Source organism: Anopheles coustani, chromosome 3, assembly GCF_943734705.1.
Source record: "Anopheles coustani chromosome 3, idAnoCousDA_361_x.2, whole genome shotgun sequence".
Lineage (NCBI taxonomy): Eukaryota > Metazoa > Arthropoda > Insecta > Diptera > Culicidae > Anopheles > Anopheles coustani.
Genome location: NC_071288.1, coordinates 30,909,328 through 30,934,931, shown reverse-complemented (window position 1 = coordinate 30,934,931; position 25,604 = coordinate 30,909,328). Strand labels below are relative to the sequence as shown.

Here is a 25,604-nt window from a genome sequence, read left to right as displayed (position 1 = left end):
GCTATCAATAGTTCGTACTATACCTCAAACATGGATTTCAAGATTGATTGTGATTCTTCCATGTACCTTGCTTAAAGTAACCTTCCTTCGCGACTGTCATCACATTGATGTGATCAAATGTTTATTGAAAACACAACTCCGAGAACCGGGTGTTCTTATATTAGGCATTTTTCGTCCATTTTTACGTTTTGCTTGCATTTCGAATTTTACCCATCGAATGAGTATTCTGTGAGCTTACATTCTGTTGTTATATACTATCCGTTCATAGTGCATTTCACGGTACACCCTTATCTTAGTAGTCTGTGCTATCTATCCAAGGAAACACTACCTTTCGTAATCAATCGAACTGGTTCTAGACAACGAAAGATTTTCTCCGGTGCTTTGTAATTGCGACCAATTCAGTGCCAGACAATACGCACCAAAATCGTATAAATTAACAGTAAAAGTGGATTGGTAAGAATCAAATGCAGATACAGTTTTCCCAGGTCCATCTGATCCAATTTTGTTTACTGTATCTTTTCTTATCTTTCCTAGAAAAACAACTAAAAATAGAGAGCAGCCCTCACAGCGCTGTACCGAACCGGCAGCTACAAGGCATCTTCTTTTTGATAAGCTTTTTGAAAAGGTGCGTATGAACACATCACTTTGTTTAATCGTGTAATGTGATTTTGCATGCTGCATAGTGATGCTGCTGAAAATATATTATTATGATATTGGTGTGTGCGTATGATTTTTTGGTTTGCCATTTTGAGATACAGTAGATTTGCAATTAAAATTCGATTCTAGCTCGTTGTTGTTTGTTTTTTGAGTTCATTCACACATGTTTCATCATCACTTGTGAATGTCTTATTAAACATCTTAGGTATCAGTTGTTTTCGTACGACTTTTTGTGTTGTGTTAATTTTTAATCAGTGTACACTGTAGTGCTGAAACTCTCTTTGCTTTGAATATTTCAGAACTTGAACCACCGTTTGTGACTTAACAACAACACCTGTTCTGAAATATGGATGTAAGTTTGTTTTTGTTGAAGCATTCAAGCAGAATTAAACAATCAAAATCCCTCTTTGCAGCTCTTAAAATGTGCTTGTGGGTGCGATAAACTCAGCAAAGATGAGCTGGAAAAAATCATAAACTCGACACACAGAGTAAAAGACTTCCTAAATAATAAGGAAGCCGTCGATATGTTTAAAACGATGTTCGCAACAACACCCACACCAAAGGCTGTTTTTTATTTGGAATATATAAATATGGCAAAAGGTTTCATGGAAAACCCATCCAGGCTAAACGTTGAGGACGATTCACACGGAACATTAATGGGATCGATCGACGAACAGTTTGCAGATGATCTTTATAACTGCACTAATGATGCAAGCAAAACAGCGGTTCTCGAAAAAATAATCAACGAATATAGTTTAAGATTGAGTATGTCTGAGGAATATAAGAAATTTCAGGAAAAGTTGAAAAAAGCTTATCAGGGAAAAGAGACTATAAGGAAGTCCGATTGAGTGGAAAAATGTAAATCTTATCACTTATATGAAAAACTTTTTAACCTAAGATGATTTGTTTACCTGGGCCAGAAGATGCCCCCTGACTTAACTTAGAACCGCTAGACGGTTATGGGGTGATTCCATAAGAAGATCAATCTCGTTCACGGTCGCACCCTTAATTTTCCAATTCGGTATCTCATCTTTACTTCTTAATATGCATATTTTTTATTAGGACTAGGCTGATTTAACTAGAGAAAGGTACTTTTCACTCTTAACATCACATTAGACATTGCAGATACGTTTATGTTTAATTTAAATAATTTCTGAACCAAAGAACACGAAAGCTTTGAACTATTGTCAAAAATCGAATTTACATTTTGTTTAGTTATACATATACTTTTAAAAGGATTTTCCATTGAAAAATGATAACGCTCTCGAATGGCCGACTCTTCTTCAAATACCTCATTGCACCCTAACATATGGCACATGAAGCAGTTATGGTATGGTCAAGTAATTTTAATAAAATATGTGAGTAACGAAGCTGGTTTCTAGTTCAGTTCAGAATTCGCTGTCAAAGCATTTTTATGTCTTTTGCTATAGGGCTGAATATAAACAATTCTATTATTCATCAAAAACAATTTTATTATTTAAAATTTATTTATAATTATAAAAAATATTAGTTAGATGCTTGGTGTAGATGTGGAAAAAAGAAGCATAGATGTGACACTTTTAAATGGGAATGAAAATTTGTATGTTAAAGCTGTCTGCCTTTTTTAAAAAGCTTAATAAACACCACCATGCAACATTAAGCATTGTATAACAACATAAAAAAAATGTTTTAAAATACACAACGCTGTGGCGGGAGGAAACATAGCGTTTTTTCATTTGTTGCATTTGATACTGTGTACATTTTTCTTTCAATTTTCTCTTTTCGTCCAATTTTCTCAAAACTAAAGTGTATGAAATTATACAATTTCTTTTATTCCTTTTCTAGTTGATCTCGGAACCTGAAAAATAAGAACTGAAACTGGCTGAAACTGAAAACATGACTGAAACAAACAGTGACTGGATTGGGATAGCACAGGAATTGATAGACAATGAGAAACTTAACGAAAGGTTCCGCGCCCAATATGGAAACGTATCAGACGAGAAAAAAAACGAAGCAAAAAACGCTAATTCTTCGGAAAACCAGATAATAAGACTACTCTCTAGTTCAGTACCAAAAGTCATAAAGTATCTTAATTTTATAGAAGCTGCGAAAATGTTGAAAATGGAAGAAAACCGTAACTATGTAGACGATTTTTTGGAAATCGTAGATCAAAAATTTTATATCCGAAGAAACGAAATTAGCAATGAAGAGTTAATGAATGAAATCAGCTTCTACTACACAACAAAGCTGAGTGAAACCGATGAATTCAAGAACTTCAAATTTGAGGATTAACACAATGCAGCTGTTAGCCGTTAAAAGCGTTGGAGGGATTGGCAACTATTATAGAAGTAGCTACACTACCGGCAAGCTAAAAGGAACAAATTTAAGTCATAAAGTATCTTAATTTTATAGAAGCTGCGAAAATGTTGAAAATGGAAGAAAACCGTAACTATGTAGACGATTTTTTGGAAATCGTAGATCAAAAATTTTATATCCGAAGAAACGAAATTAGCAATGAAGAGTTAATGAATGAAATCAGCTTCTACTACACAACAAAGCCGAGTGAAACCGATGAATTCAAGAACTTCAAATTTGAGGATTAACACAATGCAGCTGTTAGCCGTTAAAAGCGTTGGAGGGATTGGCAACTATTATAGAAGTAGCTACACTACCGGCAAGCTAAAAGGAACATAACAATAAGTGAAATTTACTATTATAGAGAAGCTACTTTAACATGCATACACAAATAAATCCCATTAATTAAATTACTTGAAACGACTTTTATTGCCTAAAGTTGAACTGCGGCTGTACACCAATAAATGAAAGAAAGCTATTTTAATGCTGTATTTTACAATAGTTTTACATACCGAATCGATAGAATATGTACTGGCCAATCAGCAATCTGAGGAATTTGAATCTTTGAAGCACGAGACTTAAGTAGGGGAAACATTTGCAAGTTTTGCAAATAAAACGCGAGTATGTGGTATAGCGTATATGAAATTATTAATTAAAAGATGAGTTATAAAACTGAAAATTGAAACTGACGCGGCCTATTCAAATCATGTCATCCAGGCGACGAATTTCATAAAACAGGGGCTTTACGAAGACTCAACGTATATTGATCTTGGTCGTTAAAATGCCCCTGTAAGTTCTATCGACTTTGGCAAATAACCAAACAAATTTTCGGATGTCATAATAAAACTTCGGAAAGTGTTAAAAGTGTTCAAAACTAAGTGGTAAAATATTATATTTTCTAACTGCAACCTATCGGTAACTTAAGCGCAATGGCAGCATCTCGAGAACGGCGCGCAAATGCCGGGCGTCGCATGGCAAATTTGCTGAACGAAGAGGAGGAGGATGATTTCTATAAAACCTCATACGGTGGCTTCAGTGAAACAGCCGATGATGGCGATTATGTGTAAGAAGCTTGGATGTTTTCAGGGCCTATCGCACCAACTAAAACCGTTACCAATGGTTTCAGACAAAAGAATGACGACGAAGAAGATATCGTCGACTCTGACTTCAGTATTGACGAAAACGATGAGCCTATCTCCGACGCCGACGAAGAACCGGCAAAAGGTGCAAAGCGGCGCAAGGTGGGCACGGTTACAAAAGCGTACCGCGAACCGGCCCCGAAGAAACCGACCGCACGGACGAAAGAACCTAAGCCAAAAACGGAACGACAGTCTACGTTGCGGAAGCGGCCCAAGTTTACGGTTATCGACTCCGGTCGTAAGTCTTTTCGTAAATCGACCGCCGCAAAAACTGCGGCCACGCAGAGCCGGTTGAGGCAGCGGTTCGAAGCGGAGCGAAAGCGAACCCGCGTAATACGAACCGAAGAGTACATTCCGACGCAGGAGGAATTGTTAGAAGAGGCCGAAATTACCGAACGAGAAAATCTCAAGTCACTGGGTAGGAAAGCTCTCAAAGCACATTTCATCCGTTACCCTGATAAATTTGTCATACTTTCCTCTCATAGAGCGTTTCCGTAGGATGGAACTCGAAAAACAGAAAACCAGACCTACGAAGCGTAAATTCATGGGACCTACTATACGGTATCTGTCGACCGCAATGCCAATAATTGAAGAAATTTCCAACGCCGCCAAAGGCGATACCGATCCTCTCAACATCAGCAGTGATGCAAAGGACGTAGATGATCAGACCAAAAGGTATGTGCTGACAGAACCAAACTCCTCAACCAAAAATTAATAACCAAAAATCACTAGTTCCAGAGATAAGACAATGAAGCGGAACAAAAAGAGTACGACACGGCTGGAAGTGACTGGTCAATACGAGCGGACATTCATTACCTTCGAAAATGACATCGACAACAAGGTATTCGATGCACTCTTTCCCAAACCGGATAACGGTCGAAGGCTACGCCAGATTTGTGCCGTTACTCGACTTCCCGCCCGCTACTACGATCCCGTCACGCAGCTACCCTACCGCAATGTGCAAGCGTTCAAAATCCTCCGTGAAGCTTACTATCAGCAACTGGAAGAACGAGGCAATGTGGACAATCCGGAAGTGACCCGGTGGCTGGAATGGCGCAAGAAAATTAAAGAGTACCGTGTGGCAGCGCTTAAGAAGATGCAAAGCGCGGCCGGAGAAAAAGCGACGGCGGCGGGAGCGGGCACAACAAAACCAAGTGTCGCCAGTGTGAAATGAGAACGTAGCCAAATGTAAGTGAGTATTTCATAAATTTGACTATCTAGGATCTAAACAGCATAAATAAACGTGCTAGGCTAAAGTGGCATTTATTAAGGTATATATTTTTGTGAGTGTGTGGTTTTATGTGTAGTTTTCGGCGGTTGCGTCGTTGGCAGATGTTTTATTAAAAAGCCACAACAACACTGCATATCTATCACATTCATCAGACTATCTTCATCTCAGGGCCTACTTACGTTAATCTATGCGCTTCGCAGGCGTAGTGTTCACCTTTTCGATTATTGTTGAGGGTGCGGGATGTTAGTCTTCACTTCTATTCTACTAATCAGACGGTTGTAATGGCTTTCTATTTTCGGCTGTACCGTTCTAACTACCCTCCTAGCTACCTATTAATCAACGACATCAACGACAACAAGTTCTATTCAGCGTTCAATGCTGGTAGACGACTGGTGGTGCATTTGGCATAACATTCAATGCGCTACTATTTATTGATTAAATATTGGCTTCTCCCAACGTAGATGAGGCGTTCATGTAACTTTCCTTTGCTTACCTTCTTTTGTATTAGGCTATTTTAAAACACACATAAAATGGTATCCTTTTTAACTGGTCAGGACGGGGAAAGTCCTACATCCCTACACGGAGTACATACTTCCTGCCACACTGTTATCGATGTACGGGTTTGTTACCTTTCTTGGACTAACTCTTGGAAAGCGTTGCAACGATCAGTTCTTTAATGGCTCTTTGAAGTTCGTAAGTCGTTAGCTTTCTGTTAACAGTTATGTTGCTTGCATTTTTAAGCTGGCATATTAAAATACTCATTTCAAACTAGTTTATGTCGGTGCACCGCGCATGTTTGGCGGCTTGAGGGCTTCGTTGGACTTGGTTGTGAAAAACAGCAATGTATGGACGGTAAAATTAATGCTTTAGAAATGTTCCATTGGTAATGTTATGTAAGATGAATAAAATTATTTTAATGAAGGTGTATTGTGAGAATACATTTTGATGGTTTATAATTAGGTTTAACATCTCCAAGCCCAACGTTGCCACGAGTCAGCTTAATGCGTTACCCGGTGCATTTAAGTCATGTCTGTTTTAGTATTATGAACACCAAAGTTCACTGATTGTTAGGTTTTTTGTTCATTCGTATCGACGTTTATGCTACTATCCTCCATTAACATCTAACCACTATTTGCTCGGTAAAATAATTTAAAATCTACCAACACGACGATAACTTCAAAACGACCAACATGAACAACAAAATACACTCTTGTAGAAAAAACACTCCCCGAGTAAACAACTTATATACGTTATATATGTATCAATTGTACGAAAAAACGGTCAACCATCGCTATTAAACTCACGCCAGCTCGGGTTAACCGGTAACCACGGAACGTGGGTGACGGACTTGGCCTACTGCCTCTGCCCTGTTTATTGCTACAGGATGTGAGAAATACTCCAAATATGCTAATCTCAAAAAAGATGATGGTGGTGTGGTGGCTCACGATATTTCCTACGTGGAGTAAAAACAACCGTTGCACATGCATCTCTGGTGGGATATGTATGATTGAATGAACCATACCACTCGCCTCGCGCTAATGTATGCCCCCGTTTTAAAATCTAACCGACTACAAAAACACGGTGAACGTTTTCGCCTACCTATCGGTTGTCGTAAAAATCAACTAAGTAAAACATTTGTGTAAGATTCTGGTGGATGTGGTTCACTTGCAGTTTATCATCTTCGTTACGTTTCGTTTTCTTTAAAATACTGATTCGGGTGAGTTTAACTGTAACGACCGTACGTCGAGTTTTGTGGATTTTGTGCGCATTTCATTTGTTTCCCCTTTCCCCTCGGCCCCGCTCGGCTCTAGGCCCTATCTGTACGAATACTTTCGGTAAAATAATACTGACTATCTGTGTTTGCTCTAAAAATCGTTCAGTTGTTCTACTTCCACAATGTTCAGTGCTCGAAAAAGTTACTATTCACTGTAAACATGTGTTGTTTTGATTGAATTGAGTTTCTCTGGTATCATCTAATGCATTCTCCATCTAACTGGCTCTATCAGACTAGTAAAGTTAACATTGACCTCCCCGCATCGACTGGACGTCTCAGTAGCGCCCTATTCAATGAGTTACATGGACTTGTATTACTAAATTTCTGTTACACCAATGTGTTTTTTCTTCTTTGACGTAGAAAGCAACACACAAACTACCGTGGGGTTGGTGAGTGCAGTTTTAAAACTGATGCGATTACATTTTATGTTAACACTGTTTTCTCTTTGTTGCATTAATATTATTTCTTGCGGCCCCAGGGACCTTTCTCTCGAAGTATCAGAGGACGTGCTCGTGAACGTTTGACGAGCTAATAAATAGCGATAAAATTTGTATTATCTGCTCATCAGCACAAGTGTGTGGTTGGGAGTTTGCTTCTTCTTTGTTGTTTTGTTTTTTGGTTACTACTTAGCATAAATATAGTTGGTAAGAGTAGACACATCTTAAATAAGTGTGTCCTCGTCCTGTGTTTCAAACAACATCAGCAGCGAATGCTGGGAAGAAGACCGTCCTCCCATGGCATTCCCGGACAGCGACCCGTCGGGCGATAAAAGGCCTGTTTGAAGGCTATAATTGTCCCGGTAGCCGGAGGTCGACGACGTTTGTGACACCGAGTCCCAGCTGAGGTCTCCTAACGTGGCGATGGCCCGGTTAAGAGGCTCAAATGGGGGCTCGTTCACGATTGGTGGTATTGGTTGTCCACCCCCTGGGACAACACCACCAGTACCACCAACGATAACTCCCGGTGGGACACCGGAGACACCGGCAACAACACCCGACGGTGGTAGACCTACCATCGACATCCCGGCACCGCCTGCCACCGTGGGGATGTAGTTTTGCTCGTTAAAAGTACTCGACCGCATGCCGCGCCGGTTGCGGAACGTTTTGCGGCTCTGTGCCCGCGATCTCTGCAGACGGTGTTTGTTGTGGTTTTCACCGGAACTATCGTCCGCAAGGCTGTCCGGCGAGAGCGGCGTGGTGGATGTTTCACCAGAGGACGTTTTAAACTCGACCGAAGATACAAAGCGTAGCCGCGGTGGTTGCGTCTTACCGGCCGAAGCTTGCAGCGAAACGGAATGCGACAGATGGGGTACACTTCCGCCACCCAATCCAGCAATCGTGCTCTGACTACCGGCCGGTGTGCCCGCCTGCAGATCGATGGAGCCTGCCTCGGCCAGTGTGCAAGAAGTCAGTGTTAGATCGGCACTGTGTGAGTCGGCCATTAATCCAATTCCATCCCGATGGTTCGTGGTGGTCGTAGTGGAGCTGGACAGCGACTCGCCCTTCGGTGCCTGCAGAGTGTGCTGGGACAGGGTGTCGCTGGAGGTGCATATCCCGGTGCTACTGCGCGTGTCCTGTTGCAGCTGCTGTTGCTGCAGTGAAGCTGGAAAGTTTAGCGGCGGCTGTACTCCGGTCAACATCGAAATCAATGATGGACGTTGATGCTGATGGCGTACTGGTTGTTCCGGTGCGGTCGGAATATTTGGTATGTCCCGTTTCGACGTTTCCGTCGACATGTCACGATCTATCGTGGAAGGAAAATTAAAACATGATCATGTAATAAGCATTCATTTTCAGCGAGGTGTATCGAAAGGCTTCTTACCGTATCGACGAGTTTCCAGCTCTTCCCTCAGTTCACGCAACTCCCGCGATAGCTCCAGCAGAATGGCTCCACGGGATTTGGTGCCACCGGTTGGCTGTGTGCCACGCATTCTTTCCCGTATCAAAAATTGCATGTGCCGCTCATGATCCCCGATCGGTGGTTGGGAAATCTGTGTAAATCGAATGATGACAATTTAATCGACCCCTTCAAGAACCATCGGCTTCATTTTACCTTATGCAAAATAAACGGCATCAGCACAATGTACAGCGGTGTGCGCTGTGTAACAACAAACTCCAAAAAGCTCCACAGCTCCGGTGCTGCCTCGTTGCGCCGTCCGAGATCCCGCATGACGCGCGCAATCCGTGGCCAATCGTTCGACAAGCGTGTCTCGAAGCAGATGCAAAGTACGCGCAGCGCTAAAAAGGTGGCCTGGTACAGTGAGCTGGAAATCTTGGCCGGTCGTTTCGCATCCCGGCTGCCGGTGAACGTGAGTGAACCGGCACGCAAATCGGCTCCCGTGCGGTTCATCTGCATGCCGGCCTGAGCCGTGCGGCCAGCGATTGGACTCATCGCGTTCAGGACGGCCGTCACTAGGAAGGAAATGTCCGACTGCTTGAGCTCGCCAACGTCCGAGATGCCTCGGCCACTGCACACCTTCAGACACAGTGGCATCAGTAGATGCATCAAGAAACCTTCGGCCTTCTCCTGCGTCGGGAAGTCGGCACTGCCGCCACAGATCTGCTCCAGTCCGTGTGACAGCGAGTCAATCGGGCTGACGACCTGCAGCGCCACTAGGCGCACAACGTTCGAACAGAAGAACGCCGGCGGACTCTTGGACATTAAGGCTGCCCCAGCGCCGGACACACCCTCCGGCACGTTACCAGGCTCGTTAACGATAAGATTCTGTACGTTTGTCAGCAGCGCCTTCATTTCACGCCAGAGCAGAATGTGCGGGTACCGAATGATGGCCTCGGAGACACCCTTCAGCAAACCAGCGGCCGCCTCCCAGTTCGTATTGCGTCGTACGGACGATTTCTTGGAAATCTTCAGAAACACCTTATCCAGCCGTCGTAAGATGGTTACCAGCGTCGGCTTCATGCCATGGTCGTCGGCCCATTCAGCACGCGGGAAAATACACTGCATGTACCTCTGCAATCCCCGACAGGCCATCGATTCACGGTCGTACGGTGACACCTTCAGCAGCGAATGAGCGATTTCAGCCAACCGTACATGGCACTTGACATCCAGCAGCTCGATCGGCTTAGCCTCGCCCTGCTTTCGCGCAAGTTCCGCCAGGCGCGTAGAGGCTTGAATTATAAACTCACCAACCACCGACAGCAGTACATCTCGAGGGCGCCGATACTCGCGTATCGTTTCGGAATCATCGACCGATTCGTTCAGCATCTTCGTACGCCCAATGTCGCTGACATACTTGGCATGGGATTCATCGTCATAGTCCAGCCCAGGCGAGCAGGGTGGCCCTCGGGAGCAATTGCGCTGACTCGATCCTTTGTGTTCCGGGCTGTTCCGGAATGGACCGTTGTAGCTCCTGAAAGGAAATGTTTTAAAAGTGGGCTATTTCAACTCGCACCTCTTTAAACATACTTGGACAGTCCCTCGCAGTTGTGCACCATCGTGCGGATCGTAACCGCCAGTTGAAGAATTATGTCACGTTCGCATTTGCCTTCCAGTGGGATGTAAGAGGATGACTGAATCTGCTGCATGTAACAGGGTAGAATCGCTTCCAAAATAATCTTCAAAGAAAGGTTACATTAGCATTGTTATATGAACCACTCTTTACCGGCAAAACTAACCAGCATTTGATATCCCCTAGTACTTTCCGCCGAGTAGGAAACTACCATTACACAAAGCGTGATGCAGTCCAGCACCGTTACCATCTCATCCTCATCGTGGTAGCAAAAGTCGATCGCTTTCAATGGCTTCGGTTCTTTGACCAATTCCGCTATGTTCAGTGGATCCGGTGATGGCGTTTCCAAACTGAGTAAAAGGTTGAACAAACAGCTAGATTGCACCTGCCATAATCAGAGTAGACAAAGGTGAATTAAGAATAAAGTAACCGTGGTAACCGCAAGCCGTCAGCCTACCTTGTGAGCTTCTCCGTACGTTCCATTTTCATCCGTATCGAGGATGGCCGAAACGGAGCCAAACATTTGCAGAATAAATGGCTTTCGGTTGAGTAGATAGAACTGCTTCACCGCATACTCGATGGTGGTCGTAACGAGCTTGTTCGTCTGGTGCAGCGAGTAAACCTGCAGCATGGCCGGCATGATCATGAAGTAACCATTGGTGGAAAAGATGTTCTTGAAGTTCGAAGCGGCATTGATGAATGTAGCCGTCACGTAGCGCATGATACACGAGTCCTCCGAATGAAGCAGCGCGGCCCCGGACAGCACGTTCAGGAAGAGCTGAATGTCGGCAGAATAGGCAAAGTTCCCGGCCATAGCCTCGAACATTCGCGCTATCAGCCGCACCCACATGAACTTGTGTAGCACATCCAGCCCGAGCAATTCCTTGCCCAGCTCACCCCCCTGGTGCAGGTCAAGATCCACTTCTAGCGCCTTCCGTGGGAAGGAGGGCAGCTTCATGAGCTCCTCGTGCAGAAATACCACACGCTGCACCACCATATCGACGTTCTTCAGAATAGCCCACGTCAGGTGAACCTTACCGATCTCTACAAACTTCTTGCACAGCTCTTGACGTTGCAGGGCGTTGAACGATTCATCCGTTTTCATCTCTACCAACCGCAGTTGGGGATACTGCGATCGCTTGAAGAAGTACAGATCGCGCACGTACCAGTTGGGGTTCAGTATCTGGTGGCTCTTGTAGTCGACGAGCACGTGCTGAGCGTGCTTCTTTTCATCGATGCCGAAAAAGTCCAGCGATTCGCTGAGCAGCTGTGAGAACTGAGTGTCCTCCTGCACCGGAAACTGCGATGGAATACCGCCTTCATCTGGAAAAAGTATCGTTATGGCGATGTAAATCAAAAGCGTTATGGGTGAAGGTACAGAAAATTCGAACCTTCTGGTCCGTGGACAATAATCTTCTTCGCCGAGGGCACGTTTGCCGTCAGGAGGATCGATGCGTCGCACTGTTCCTTCCGCAAAATTTGTTTCAAATCCTTAAACATGATCCCATGGACGCTGTGCACCACCATCCAGAGGACTGACAAAGCTGATCCAACCAGCTGGAAGGCGTGGAAAAGGACGAATTTTTGAAGAGAAAATGAACGAGGAAAATAGAACCATTATGCATACCTGCTGGCTACATTCATGCGTCGATCTCACATAGAACATGACGTATCCGATGATGTAATTGTACAGCGCAAACGCAGCCTGCTGTGGCAACCGAGGTACAAATCGTATCAAGTGTCGCAGTAGCTTAAACATTTGATCCTGATGATCGCGTGTCAACCGTTCCAGCACGTACCGTAGGAAGAGGGCCGAATCCTCTACCAGACAGATCCATATAACCTGGTACGCCACCTCATACACGGCGCAGCCGTCCGAGTTAACCGCAGCATCATCCAGACAGGCCACAATTTGCATGACAGACGAGCAAAGGCAAGATGGGAAAAGCGAATGGGCGGCATGCATGTGGATTGCCGAACGGGTACCATCCTCTTCCTCCTCCACATGATCCTCGGTAGGTCCATGATCGAGGCCGGGTTCATGAGCGGCCTGCTGAGTTATCGGAATGGTCGTAATCAGGAAGCTTTGTCGCTCGGAACGTTGTTTGTCCTCCTGCTGCAGCATCGCATGTCGAATAGCTTCGGTTTGCTGCTTCTTTCGCGTTTTGGTGGCGGTGACCAATGATCGCTAGAATGAAAAACAATTCGATTAACACCGTCATGAGTCGCAAGGTATGTTACAATTCTTACATGACGCTCTTGGTTGAGAGTAACCTCCATATCTTTGTTCTGTTGCCTCGGCATCCAGGGTGGGTCCACCACTGGAAGGCTCTCGATACCGATCTTTGGCGAGGGAAGCGTAAACTCGATACCCGGCGGTGGCACCTTGAAAGACAGGTGAGCACCCTCCTCCATGCGGGGCCACACTTGGAAGCGATTCTTCCACAGCACCTGATAACGCAGGATGGCCTGGATGCGCGTGTTTGGACATTTGTTCTTCAGCGAACGCTGCATGATGTCGGTGGCCGTGTTCGGTGCCTTCACGGAGGCTAGTATGAAGAGCGCGGCGGAGGCGGCCGATACTTCTTGGTCGGTTTCCAGCAGCAATTCCCACGCGATCGGAATCACCTCAACAAACTGTTCTTCCGTTAGCACGGCGGCCCCTTTGACGAGCGATGCTATCGGAGCGTGGAATACATCGCGCACCTGGTTTTTGATGTACTTCAACACCGGCGGATCCTCCTGATGGTGCTTGGGTTCGTGGATGAACGTAGAGTACTGGGAAGTGTTTGGTTCCGATTCGTCCTGTAAAATAATCCTGTTTCGGCGAGTTTGCAAAACCATAAGGTAAGTGATATTGTCCTATTTTAAAAATAATTTATTAAACCTACCGATCACGCTTGGTGACGCTGTCCTTACGCTTCGAGGGCGATGTTTGAGAAGAACTTTGATCGGACACCTTGCGTCCCTGTTTCGACCGGTCGCGACGTGTGGTTCCCTTCGATGACTCATTCGGTTGGGCATAGGTGACCGGAGTAATACCGAATTCGTCACCGTAAACCTGACGGAGTAAAAACGGCATAAAAAAGTTTAAAAAAAGTTGTACCACACTGCCTCCTGTGAGGATTGAACTCACGACCGCTGGTTTACGAGACCAGCGCTCTACCACTGAGCTAAAGAGGCTACGGAAAGATGGGCAACTATAGCCTAACATAAATACCGTGCTGTGAGCGCATGCGCTACACATGTAGTACAGAATCTGTATTGTGTTAACAGAATTGGGAATCGGGAGACTCGACCCCTCAAATGAATGATCTTTTCAGACCAACAACTATGTCGAAGTTAAGATTTGTACATCTTTTCTAGTTTTGAGGAAATTAATTGTAGTACGAATACCTTCACAATGGTGTGTCACAATACATTCATACGCATAACCGGTAATTTTACTACCGGTCCGATGACCTTGGTAGGAACCAAACCCCGGTGGAGTTATAAAATATGTTTTGCTAAGAAAAATTACCTTACGAATGGCGCGAATTAGCTTCGTAGCTGCACGCATGTGACGCCGATAGCAGTACGGATGGCAAAAGTTTTGATGGTCACAATAGTAGTGAAATGAGCCGAGGAAGTTCGATACCGACTTTAGCCACGGTAGATTTTTGGCCGTCTCATCCGTGTCGTTTGAATCGCATGGCGACTCGGGAGGTTGATCATCACTGTGGGAAAGGATAAAGAAACAAATATTTGAACTTTTTTCAAGAGAAGAGTAGCAATATTAGAGAATTGTACCTCAATATTCCGGGCGATTCCTCTCCTCCACTGATTTGACCAGGTTCAGAATTGTCACTTCGGTCGGACAACGAGGATACCTTCCGTTTCGATTGGATGGAATCGGTACGTCTGACTGGATCTGCAGGATCATAAAGAATAAATGTTTACTAGTCTAATAGACCTTTGATAAAGTCTACAAAAAAACCATCGACCCTTGGATAAAGTCTACATACATTCATTTTCAACCTCCTTCAAGTCTTTTGCCCCACGGCGGAGCTTCAGCGAACGCCTTTTAAAAGAACCACCAGCTGGAGTGGCTGACGTGCCGCGGCGTAGCAAAAAGTTTCTCGATGTCGCCAGTGTGCGTTTCTGTCCTTCTGTAACCAACGAGACGAAGCGTTACGAATGGCCGAAAAAAACCCGCTCCTCCGTACATACCCCGAACATTTTCCTCTCCCTGGATGGTAAGCGTCGTGTTGCTACTGTTCTCCGACTCGTTGTCCGGCTCCTGCAGGACGAACGAGATTTTGCGCTCCGTCTGGCCAGCGATCGACTGCAGGCTTTGGGCCGACGTCTGCGAGTGTCCCATCGAGCTAAGGGCCATCGACCAGCGACGGTTGGTTTCACCACTGAAGGGCAACAGAAACGTATGACTAAGATGAGTTGTGATCAATCTTTCAGTCGGCAAATCCAGGGAACGGCGATACGTTTTTGGCAACTCAAAGACATTGTCGAATGTCGTGTCACTTACCGGCAAACCTTATCCCACGGGGCGTGTTTTTCCTTCGTGGACATACGGGAAGCTTTCGGCAGTGTTTGGTAGGTCTCGCGCAGGAACGCGGTAATCTCCAACAGCAGGACACATGCTATCAACTTCAGTGCCGGGGGACAGTCATTTCCATGTGGATTCACACTTGCTGCAAGAAAATAGACGAAGCTTACAGTCTTCTGCACATGCAATTGTTTGCTAAAGTATTACTTTCATCCAGAAAATCCTCCTCTTCGTCTTGCTGAAGCAACTGTTTCTGCTTCTCCGGATCGGCCAAACTGGCAGCCAGCTGTTCCGAGTTTAGCTTCTCGTTGTTGACCATTTCGTTCAACCGAGCTCCCAATGCTTCGCCCCACTGTAAACAAAATACGTTTAGAAGAGAACGCACACAGGGGGTTTTCGGCAAACGAACCTGATGGAACATTTTGCCAGCTGCCCGCTGAAGGACATGAGCTCTTCGAGTCCCTGCGGCCATCGCCGAACGGGGTCCTACCGCAGGCCCCGAGGGTCTGAACATCGGCAGATTATGTTTCATCCACGATGGCCACTGGCCGCGGTTGCAGAGATGCACAAAATGGGCACACTCGATCAGGAAGGCAGCCCGGGCCACGATCGGTGCTTGTGGCTGGAATGAAAGAGGGCACCAAATCCGATCAGTTGTGTGTGTGTGTCTTGCAAGAAGCAGTGCGTTAGCGGAAGAACAAGATGCTGACCAGGTCCAACAGAGCGGTAATTAGTGCTGGATCAGGTACCGATCCGGGAGCGCACACTTCTAGTAGCAGTGAAAACCGAGCCATTCCCTCCCGTACCGGTTTGGTCGGAATGAGGCGTCGTTCCTTTAGGACAACCACTTCCGATTCCCGTGGGCCATCACTTACATCGAGCGAGCTCCTCCTGCTAAAATCTACAAACAGGATACAAGACAGAGAGAGGGATTAGACGCCACTGGATCTTCAAGAAAAAGAGTCAAAGACACTTACAACTACCACCGACGTCCTCGGTACCACCCGTCTTCTTCTTTCCCTTCCCAATGCCAAGCCGGTTCAGGCGTCGTTCGACGCGTCGCTTCGCCTTCTGAATCGACCGCCCGATACCATCCGCCGCCCGTGTTCGCCCCTGAAAGTTGAGCGATCCCTTGCGCATGAAGCTCGTCATCGACTCGGACCCGCTGGCCGCGGCCGCCGCCAGGATGCCGGACTCGAGGTCGACCGACTCGCGGTCCTTCGAGCGGCGGAACCACCGCACGATGCCCGTCAGCCGGCCGACCGAGTTGCGCTCCGAGCTGGAAGTAGAATCAGATAGTAATGCCCGCTCACTGTGGCGCGGGGTAAGGGTGGGCCGCACTTGCGGCCCCTTACGGCGCAGATTGCTCAGCGGGCTCTGGCTCGCCCGGCACGGTTCCTCAAATCCCTCCGTCTCTAACAGCTGCAACAGGAAAGGAACGATCTACATGTGTGAGTATTCGCTTATTGAGAGATGCGGTACACCAAGAGGACATTCAGCGGTTGCGGTTTACTTACGACGCACGTCGAGGAAGTGCTCTTCTTCTTAAACAGCAGCTTCCGCTGCGCCTTCTCGTCCTGCTGCAACAGATGGATGTCGTTCGTTGGCAGGTGGCTGTTCCGGGGACAAGAAGAAAAATGATCCACCGAACTCGCGTTAATGTAAGTTCGAACCTACCGTATGACACGGGTAGTCTGCATATTCGGTGCCTGCTTGTGTGGTCGCGGTGTAACGGCCAGGATACCGCTGAGGGCCACCACTCGGAATGGGCCACCGTGCGCCCCCTTCACGTACGTGATCAGCTGTCGAACGTCGCAGTACAGCGCCAGGTTCTCTTGCGACTTCAGCTCCTTGAGCGACTGCACCAGCCGGCTCGTTAGCGTCTTGAAGATGGCCCCGATCAGCTGGCTCTCGGTGCCACCGGTTAGCCCACTGCCGAAGTTGGTCGCGTAACCGCCCTGGCCGCCTGGTATACCGCCAAAGTCAGGGTTCAACGATTTTATGCCAGATGATCTCTTATGGTCTGAATTGGTGAAGATGAAACACATATACGTGCAAGCTTTCTACTCGACAAGCAACAGGGAAAGTGGTGATTATATAAATATATAGGTATTTCATCGGGTTCATCTATACCGTAAGCTTAAGTATTAAAGGTATTACCAGATTAATTCATTGTGATTCCATTGAAACTAAAACATTTCAGCGTGTGTTTGGCTGTGTGTATGTGGCTCAACAAGAAGCTTTAATCGAAATGATCGTTTAATAAGATAAATTGCAACTACACGAAGCTGTGATCAAATTTAATTTTCTTTTACTGCTTAGGGGAAAGAAGGAAAGAGAGTATATAGAATAGTGAAAGGACATTGCATCTAGAAACACACCGCGATAGGCTAGAGTAGTGGTGATAGGATTAGTAACTCTCGAGTGATACCGTGAGATGATGACGGTGACACATGAATCCGAATTAGTAGTTGATTAGGGGCAAACATCTTGGTCCGTGTCCGTACTCGCGCAGAAGCTTATACTAAGTAGATCAATCCTCTCCACTAACGCGCACTTGAACCCAAACACATTCATACACGCAAACACGCACGAGGATGATCGGTAGTGTATTGCTCTTGGTGGAGCAGGAAAGGACATTGAATGTGGTTGCGCACAAAAACTTTGGCTTATCCTCGCTTAAATTTTGACTTTGGCAGATGCATATACGGTGAATTGTAATTGAGTGGGAAAGAAAGTGAACAAGTGATAAAAGTAACCAAATCTTGGTGAAGAAGTGTCTTACAGCGCAGGAAAAGTGTTGATGGTTTGCGCAACGATAGCTAGGAAACTGAACGAACAAAACCAATACCGAAAACAGGAAGAAAAAGGCGTCCCACACAGCGAATGCATATTAAGCTAGTCGAGTGTACAACATTGACCGGCAACGGTACGGTAACGGAAAGGGAACAAAACAAGGGAACGAAGGGAACAACAGTCCCTCGGTACGGTGGCAAACGGTGGCCTCTACTACGGTGGTACTTACTCAAGGGGGATAGCAGTGAGCTCGGATCGACGCAGAATCCAAGGTAGGCGTGGAAAAAGTCGGTGATTTCATGCAGTGGCGATTCCTTGATAAACGATCGGAGGTTGCTCTTCAGGATCTTGCCGTTCTGACGAAGCAACCGAGACAGAATTGAGTTGCACGTCGTTCGCAGCACTTCCGCCGGTGGTCCTCGATTGGCTGAGGAGAGGAACATTTCGCTACTTGCTGAACCATTCTTTACTAACGTCCGTTACACCTACCGTCGTTGCATCCATGTGGACAACCGAGATGCATGAAAGCGCGCTTCACAATCCCGATCGTAAGCGAGTGCGCATGATCACCGAACTTTAGCACCCCGAGGTCCATCAGAATTTCGCAAATGTTCAAGCCGGCCTCCAGCACCCGCAGTGTGCAGACACCCGAGTCACGTTTGAAAATGCAATGGACTGCCAGTAGGACCACCTCGTAATCGATGGTGCCCTCCTTGGTGATGTAGAAGCAAGATCCCGGTGCTTCCGTTTCATCTGATGCGGACGTGTAACCTGTGGGAGAGAGCTATTGTAAGTCGATCCATAGATATACAAGGATTTGACACGCAATCTACGTACCAATATGCGAATCGGTGTGCGATCGTAACATCTGTGACTTGAACATGCCCGTACTTCCACCGGCACTGATAGCGTCCAACTGGGAATCGATGGACCCCTGTAGAAAAGATGGGAAGATTAATGTCCCTTCTTGGTTCTCAAACCATACCCTCAACGACGCACCTGTCGCTTCATATAGTCTGGCGACGGTGTAGGCGTATGCTCGGTCACGGTGATGATCGGATACTTCGGCGTTGTGCTGGATTGACGTGATTGAGTACTTGACTGTACGTTTCGGATCACTTTCGGTGGGGGTTCGATGATCCGGTGGCACCTATCGAAGATACGGCACAACGAACATTGTGTTACTTAGTTCTTGCCCAAGTTCCATTGTTTATGCCGACACTGAAGGGAAGGAACGCTCAGGTTCGTACGCCATAGGAGAAAAACACACACACACTTATTAACGCACACTTATGTAAACGATTTCTATTCAACATTACAACCGGTGTAAGGTCCACTGGAGGGTTAATCTTTAAGATGTTTAATTTTGGAACTAGAGGAAATTAACATTTTTTCAAGGGGAAAGCATAAAGCCATCAATTTAAACTAGTCAACCATAGTTATGAGGGATCGACTACATGGGGTTGGGTTGCTACTCCGCTCCGGTGATGGCATACGGTTGTGTGCTAGCATTCCTGGAACAGCGGACGCTTATTATACGCACGGGATTGCAACAAACAAATAGGAAGTTGGAGTTGCTCGGGGTGAACGTAAAGAAACTTACCCGCTATCAATGAGACAGCTGGTATCGTTTTACAGATGGAAAAGGAACAAATTACAGAGCCAGTAGAGTAGTAAAGTGTGTAGAGAGAGTTGTAAAAGAGTAATTTTATGTATAATGAGTAAAGATCTTTGATTATGGTTGATGAGAAGTGTAGTAAATATGATACAAAACAAGTTATTACGAGTATGATACCAATGGCACATTTAGGAGAAACTGTTTTTGGACCTGATCCTTCATCCATGGATTAGGTTTGTACCAAATGGAAAACGACACATTATGACAAAGCTACCTTGATTGATTGTGTATTCAATACTTTAAACAAGGATTCTACGTCATTCACATGTTGTGCCTTACGGCGAGAACTTATTTATGGTCCTAGTGAAAGGATCACTTTGACCGTTGCTTCGTCCCATGTAATGATTATGATCTTAAACCAAAAATGTGTTTCTACCGGTCGTATCTTTAACGTACCTCAAACTAGGCATACTTTTGCCTTTGACCAAATTTGTCGATGGCGCTCGCGATATCATCGATGCCGAACGGGACAACTGTCTTTCACCAGTGTCCAAACTCCGGTGGCACTCCTGTTTGATGTGATGAAAAGGAAAAAGAGTTACTCCCTTTCGTCTCACAGAAATTCAGCCACCCAACGAACCATTTGCTGAAGCCGTTTCCCGTTGGTGTTGGCATCAAGACCGATCTTCTCCAGACCCCGGTCCGACTTGGACAGGATGCGCGTTTCGATCAGCGTTCGCAGGTCGGCCATCTTGACACGCCTTTTCTTTTCGCTTCCCTTCCGCTCGCCAAGTGAGCCCAGGCTGGTGTCCTCCAACGGTGCCGCACTTGAGCTTTTCGGCACGTAGAAGGGTGCATCGGCCAGCAGGGTTGTGACGGGCGGTTCCGGAATCTCGATGTAGTCTTTGTTCGCCGAACCGATGCTGGGACTGTCCCGGCTGCTCGTGGGTCCCTGGTAGAGCGATATCTCAATCTGTGGAATCGGTAACGAATTCGAGCGCCTTCGCGGGTGCGAAGGGAGTACGGACGTTTCTTCACTGATGTCGCGTAGGCTGTTTGAAAAAAAGCAGTTTTTTGTTTATGAATGTTACTCAAATCTTCCTTGAAGTACCTACCGGTTGTAGAGATAGTGTAGACTCCAGTAGACACCTTCCTCCTGCCAGTGCGAAATGAACAGGCAACGCAGTACTGCCACATCCAGGAAGGTAGCCGCAACAACGTCACACTTCTGGCCCTGCGACATTTGCGGACCGGTGTCGAAAGACTCCCTCTCAGTAGAAGAGCTCGTTTTTGGCTTGGAATCCTTCTGCGGATAGATACAACCATGATCGTTCAGTTACCACTTCTTATTCGCTACCCATTGAACACTTACGCTGTAGGTGTCGATTTTATCAAAGTCAAAGCTGGTGGCCTCTCCGCGATGTTCCGAATGGTGCAACGGATGTGGCTTTACTCCACCGCTGCTGGTCGGCGTTTGGTGTGCAGATGGTTTGGCAAACTTTCCCGCCCCGTGATGCAACAGGCTGGCGTCGGCCGTGTAGTACGATGGATCCGGTACACCGCCGTCCATCGGCAGGCGAAAGATCACTACACGTTCCTCCTCGACGCTCGACGCTTCCTCCGGGATAGTCTCGGGAAACACTGAATCTTTCGGTGAGGACACAAATGACAGCTCGTCGTCGTGCTTCATGTTACCGGAGTAAATGCTTGGCGGTGATTCGATGTTTTCGTTTTTCTCTGCAAAGACAAGTGGGGTTTCTTGTAGTATTGTTGCCTTGGTATATTTTACACGAGTTTACTTACTGGGTGAAAATACTTCCGGCGACGGTGTGGTACTGACGGAGGTCAGAAGATTGCGTGCTTTCGGCTTCACTGGGGCCGTAAAACAGGGCGCGTTTGGTGCACGATACTCCCACATGCCCTGCCACATCTTTAACCCATTCTCGAGCCGGAAGTTTTGGAAGTCCGACTCCTTCAGCATATGCGCGATCGGTGCGAACAGAAACACGAACAGCTACAATTAGGAAAACATATGATGTTAGGTCACTTTCTTTCAAATCGTCTCCCGTAATCCCATACCGATATGGTTGGTATCGAAAACAGGTAGTTGCTGGAGGTACTGTCCTTGTCCGCCTCGGCATCGGCGCATTCTTCGGCCGCGAAAAGCAATATCCAGTGCAGGGTGTAGAGGATCTTCGTTTCGGCCGATCCGAGCGCTTGCAGATCTTTCACACTTTGGGTGAGGTTGAACATTAATACTTCAACTACATCTATAGGCGAAATGTTTGTTCGATTCTTACCGATTGTGCATCAAGGCTCCGGCACAGTGGATGACGTGAGGCAAGGCCGCCTGCACAATGCGCCATCGTGGAATCGACTCAAGCGCCGACGTTAACGATGGCGACAGGCCGAACTGGATGTTCTGTACCAGTACCTTTTCAAACGACTGAAACGAACGAATGCCGGGTTATGGAATGTTGCTCCCTAGCAGGATGTGAAGAAGTCAATATCCATACCTTGCAGGCTTCTTTCAGCTCCTGCATTTCATTGGGGGAAATCGATAGAAAATTAGTAAGGCACTGGTTGAAATTGATAAATACTGACGTTATTTGAGTCTTTCGATTCCAAAGGGATTACTTTGCTGAATACTTGCACAGAACAATTGTGGGATGCAAAGTGTCACAATACTCACACGAGGACACGATTACACGGGAACGGAAAAGAAAAGTGCTAGTTCACTACAAGCCGAAAATAATAAGACTTAAAACGGTTTCCGTCTACATTGTTACGATCAAATGTGGGAGTCTTCTTCAAAAACTACGGAAATAAAAATTAAAAAGTCTCATCCATTTACCATGCAAACGTTCAATTAGATAAATGACAAGAATGAAAATCAGTAAAATACACTCATTGTTATCGTGCAGAATGTGTTTTTTATGTAACATGTATGAAATTAAAATAAAAGGGATTACGAAGCGCATTTGAAAGGTTTTACCATCTACACATTGTACATTAATTGTTGGTTTGTGTTGAACTGTAAGAAGTATTTTTTGTATTTTCAACAAGCATATTTTCAAAGCTGGACAGCCAATTCAAAACAAACTACTGTTAAAGCTACGAAAAAAAAACGAACAGTTCGAGGTAAATTTTCTATACGATAATTCAAATCAATCCTTGCTAGGATGATCTAACGCCGCGAAAATCTGGCCATAAACTAATACAATGTTCCTTAATTAATTTCACACATCACGCTCCCTGGAAAAATGTGTGTTGCATTACTGATGCCGATTGCTATTCTATTTAACTAACAGTATGGTCACATGTGCAAATGTGCAGTATGCTTCACTACGTTACAACTTGTGCAACTATATCGCACCTACGAACGAATAAAGGAAATCATGTTCACGCACAACTAAAACCCAGCAGCGACAGCGATGAATGATGGTTTTTTTGCTAGGAAAATAGACGTCTGATACTATGATACTATGCGTTTGTTTTTCAATTTTGCCAATTACTAAATGACAACTCTAAATGAGCTAGTGAAGGAAACCTATGGTTGTGAACGAGGAGGAAAAATGAACTGGTTCATCAATCATCATGTTATTATTTACACTTACATGGTGTCCGGGTGCGTGTTGACAGAACTATCGTACAATAATTTTGGGTTTCATCATTTTCATTTTTTGTTTGGTTTGTTTTTCGATTCATGATTGGCATTATATGATGCGTTTCGAGGGGAAGTTGGTGGATAGTTTCAATGTTTTTGGCAGGTTGTTTGTTTGTACGTTTATTTTGTTCGTTTATAGTTGTTTTTTGTGAACGTATATTGCGAGGTATTGTTTAGTTTAATGTTTTTTTTTGTTGTTGTGTGTTTTGTTTTTGGGTTTTGTAGTTGTTTTGCACACACGATGACAATAGCAAACACAGAGAGATTGGCAGAGGAAAAGAAAAAAGAAGCATAAAACCAACATCAATTCACACGGCTATGTTCATTTGGGGGGAGTATGGCTGAGAAAAGGAAGGTTACAGTTAGGTTCACTTGAGAATATTGTTGACTGTTTCGTGTGGCGAACCGATCGAATATGATTCTATTATTATTTTTCAATTTTATGTACACCAATCACACCGTTAACACAGATGAGAAACGAGGATGTAAACAGTGACGGCAAATTAACGGGCTCGAACAATCGTTATTGAAGAAGAAGTATTTTATCAACATGTTTTCGCTCAAAACAAAAGTATTTAATAAACTAAACAACATCAGTTCGTCCTTTAAAAGGACGCGTTTAGTAGTTGAACTAACAGCAAATTTTTTTTATCATGATTAACCTGCTAACTTAATCATGATCGAGTGGCATGGATACAATCAGCCAAAATAAACGATCGAGAGTTATCATAACTGCATGATTAACAGTTAACAATCGTTTATTTTACCGATCGTTTTCCTAAATTTGGCTCGATAAATCAGAAAAATCGATTAGTTGCTACGTTTTTGTATGATTATTTACAAATTGATCTTCCCTGTACCGCATTGCCAATCAGTAACAAATGGCTTGAAAATGATAATTCAAAGACCTTTAACATAAGACCAAAAATACTCGTTGGATTTTCCCTCCAGTCGATCACGGACAGTCACGATGATCGGGAACCAGGTGTACCTACCATGCAGCTGGCCTCGTGCAGTTTACCCAGCTTCGGTCGAATGAACGGTGCGATCTGCTGCCAGAGGAACGTTTGCACTGGCACCGGAACGCCCAGGTCCTGCAGGCCTTCGTCGATCGGGTTGTTGGACGAAGCATTCGCCATGGTGGTGAGGGGTTTATCTGGTGGTGGTGGTGGTGATGGTGGTAGCGGTAGTAGGATGATGAGTTCTGTACGTGGTAGAGTGTACAGGAGGTTGAGGTGGAGTTAAAAAGCTGGATATGAAAATCTGTTCAATTTGAAGCTTGTTTCTGTTTGTTCAAAACTGCACACTAATTTTCGGACAGTCTTTGGAAAATGCACGGATGAGGAGCTCATCTAATTAAGCGCGACGTGACGGACATGCTGACGTAAAACAAGTCATCGATACACTGAAAGCTGCCAAAAATGCTCGACTAAATCACACTGTCAACGTTGCGGGCAAAATGGAGATAATTTACCCCCAGCTCCATAACCGATCGGGTCCGTAATTGATAAATTAATTCAACTTCAATCGGGTGCGTGCTTATGCAATCGAATGTCCCCAGCCGAGTTGGCAAGCGTTCACCAAAGTTTACGCTGTATGCCCGCCGTATCGCAAGCAAATCATGACCACGCTCATCAGGCTGTTCGGCAGTTTTCCTCGGGCCGAACCTGTTGAATTTTTCCACCAGTTTTCCCCGTACCCAACAAGCAAACAAATAACGGAGCAGAAGGAAACATTTGGCACCAGTTTCGATGGCTTTCGCTCAAAAATTGTCGTCCAACACGTCGCCCTGCGCAAGCAACAGATGAACTTTTTTTCCTAGCGTTTCCCTCGGTCCGTGGGTAATGAAAATGCTGTGGTCGCAACTTTAATGCCATCTGAAGCGTAATTTTTGGCTTGCTTTTTTCGTGCCGCAGATAAAAAATGGCCAGAGAAATGGTTTGCCGTAATCTGGTAATCTGATTCAATTTTCATCGATTATGCTTCAGTTTATGTTTCCCTTGCGAGGCCCAGCGTGTCCTTGGCGTGGCTTCCGATGCCTGCCGTTTGTCGTCTAGCCGTTTATTGTCACAGCAATTTCGCATTGAGCAGTGGTCATTGATCTGTGCGACGTTCGTGGGTGTGCGTGGTTGTTGGTGGTTTGGTTTGTTGATATTTTCGCACCCGACACAGGCGACAGACGCGACCTCCTGGCACGTTGTTGCTGCGCAGGCGAGCCCTAGGCACGCCAGCAAGTGTCAAATTCAACAGCTGATTTCATCGATCTGGAATTTTATCTCTCGCCTGTGCGGCTGCTGGAGATGGGGTGGCGCGCGTTGTTCCATGTGGCCCATCCGGGTGTAGGTGTGTGGCCCTGTTGCGAAGTGTTTACATGCC

General features: G+C 45.6%; 3 protein-coding genes and 1 non-coding gene across 5 annotated transcripts; 2 read left to right on the top strand and 2 right to left on the bottom strand.

The window, feature by feature from the left end:
* The first annotated feature begins 147 nt into the window (after positions 1–147).
* Positions 148–2,713, top strand: LOC131272253 (uncharacterized). Its single transcript, XM_058273919.1, has 4 exons — positions 148–453; positions 535–625; positions 957–1,009; positions 1,071–2,713. The coding sequence occupies exons 3-4, from the start codon at positions 1,004–1,006 to the stop codon at positions 1,503–1,505; spliced, it is 441 nt and encodes a 146-aa protein (XP_058129902.1). The 5' UTR covers positions 148–453; positions 535–625; positions 957–1,003; the 3' UTR covers positions 1,506–2,713.
* A 1,120-nt stretch (positions 2,714–3,833) lies between these two features.
* On the top strand, positions 3,834–5,406 carry LOC131271554 (vacuolar protein sorting-associated protein 72 homolog). 2 transcript variants are annotated; one of them, XM_058273024.1, is made up of 4 exons: positions 3,834–4,054; positions 4,118–4,548; positions 4,616–4,771; positions 4,916–5,406. In XM_058273024.1, exons 1-4 carry the CDS (start codon positions 3,921–3,923, stop codon positions 5,302–5,304), a joined length of 1,110 nt encoding a protein of 369 aa, XP_058129007.1. In that variant the 5' UTR covers positions 3,834–3,920; the 3' UTR covers positions 5,305–5,406. The 2 variants fall into 2 exon arrangements, with proteins under 2 accessions (XP_058129007.1, XP_058129006.1); XM_058273023.1 differs by having other exon boundaries at positions 4,616–4,805; positions 4,863–5,406.
* Positions 5,407–7,796: 2,390 nt separating this feature from the next.
* On the bottom strand, positions 7,797–24,367 carry LOC131272454 (protein unc-80 homolog). Its single transcript, XM_058274184.1, has 36 exons — positions 24,224–24,367; positions 23,179–23,205; positions 22,078–22,098; positions 21,862–22,007; positions 21,641–21,794; positions 21,365–21,575; positions 20,934–21,298; positions 20,677–20,867; positions 20,202–20,613; positions 20,018–20,130; positions 19,547–19,564; positions 18,943–19,093; positions 18,781–18,877; positions 18,433–18,714; positions 18,173–18,370; positions 16,825–17,170; positions 16,665–16,761; positions 16,125–16,590; positions 15,858–16,048; positions 15,557–15,769; positions 15,355–15,499; positions 15,127–15,292; positions 14,814–15,004; positions 14,609–14,752; positions 14,394–14,514; positions 14,125–14,320; positions 13,493–13,665; positions 12,855–13,449; positions 12,232–12,792; positions 11,996–12,161; positions 11,062–11,927; positions 10,771–10,989; positions 10,562–10,710; positions 9,188–10,505; positions 8,957–9,125; positions 7,797–8,878 (listed from the first exon to the last, which is right to left on the bottom strand). The coding sequence occupies exons 1-36, from the start codon at positions 24,365–24,367 to the stop codon at positions 7,797–7,799; spliced, it is 10,104 nt and encodes a 3,367-aa protein (XP_058130167.1).
* Positions 13,716–13,787, bottom strand: Trnat-cgu (transfer RNA threonine (anticodon CGU)). The gene has a single exon. It is a non-coding gene; the product is annotated as a tRNA-Thr (tRNA).
* Positions 24,368–25,604: the final 1,237 nt, after the last annotated feature.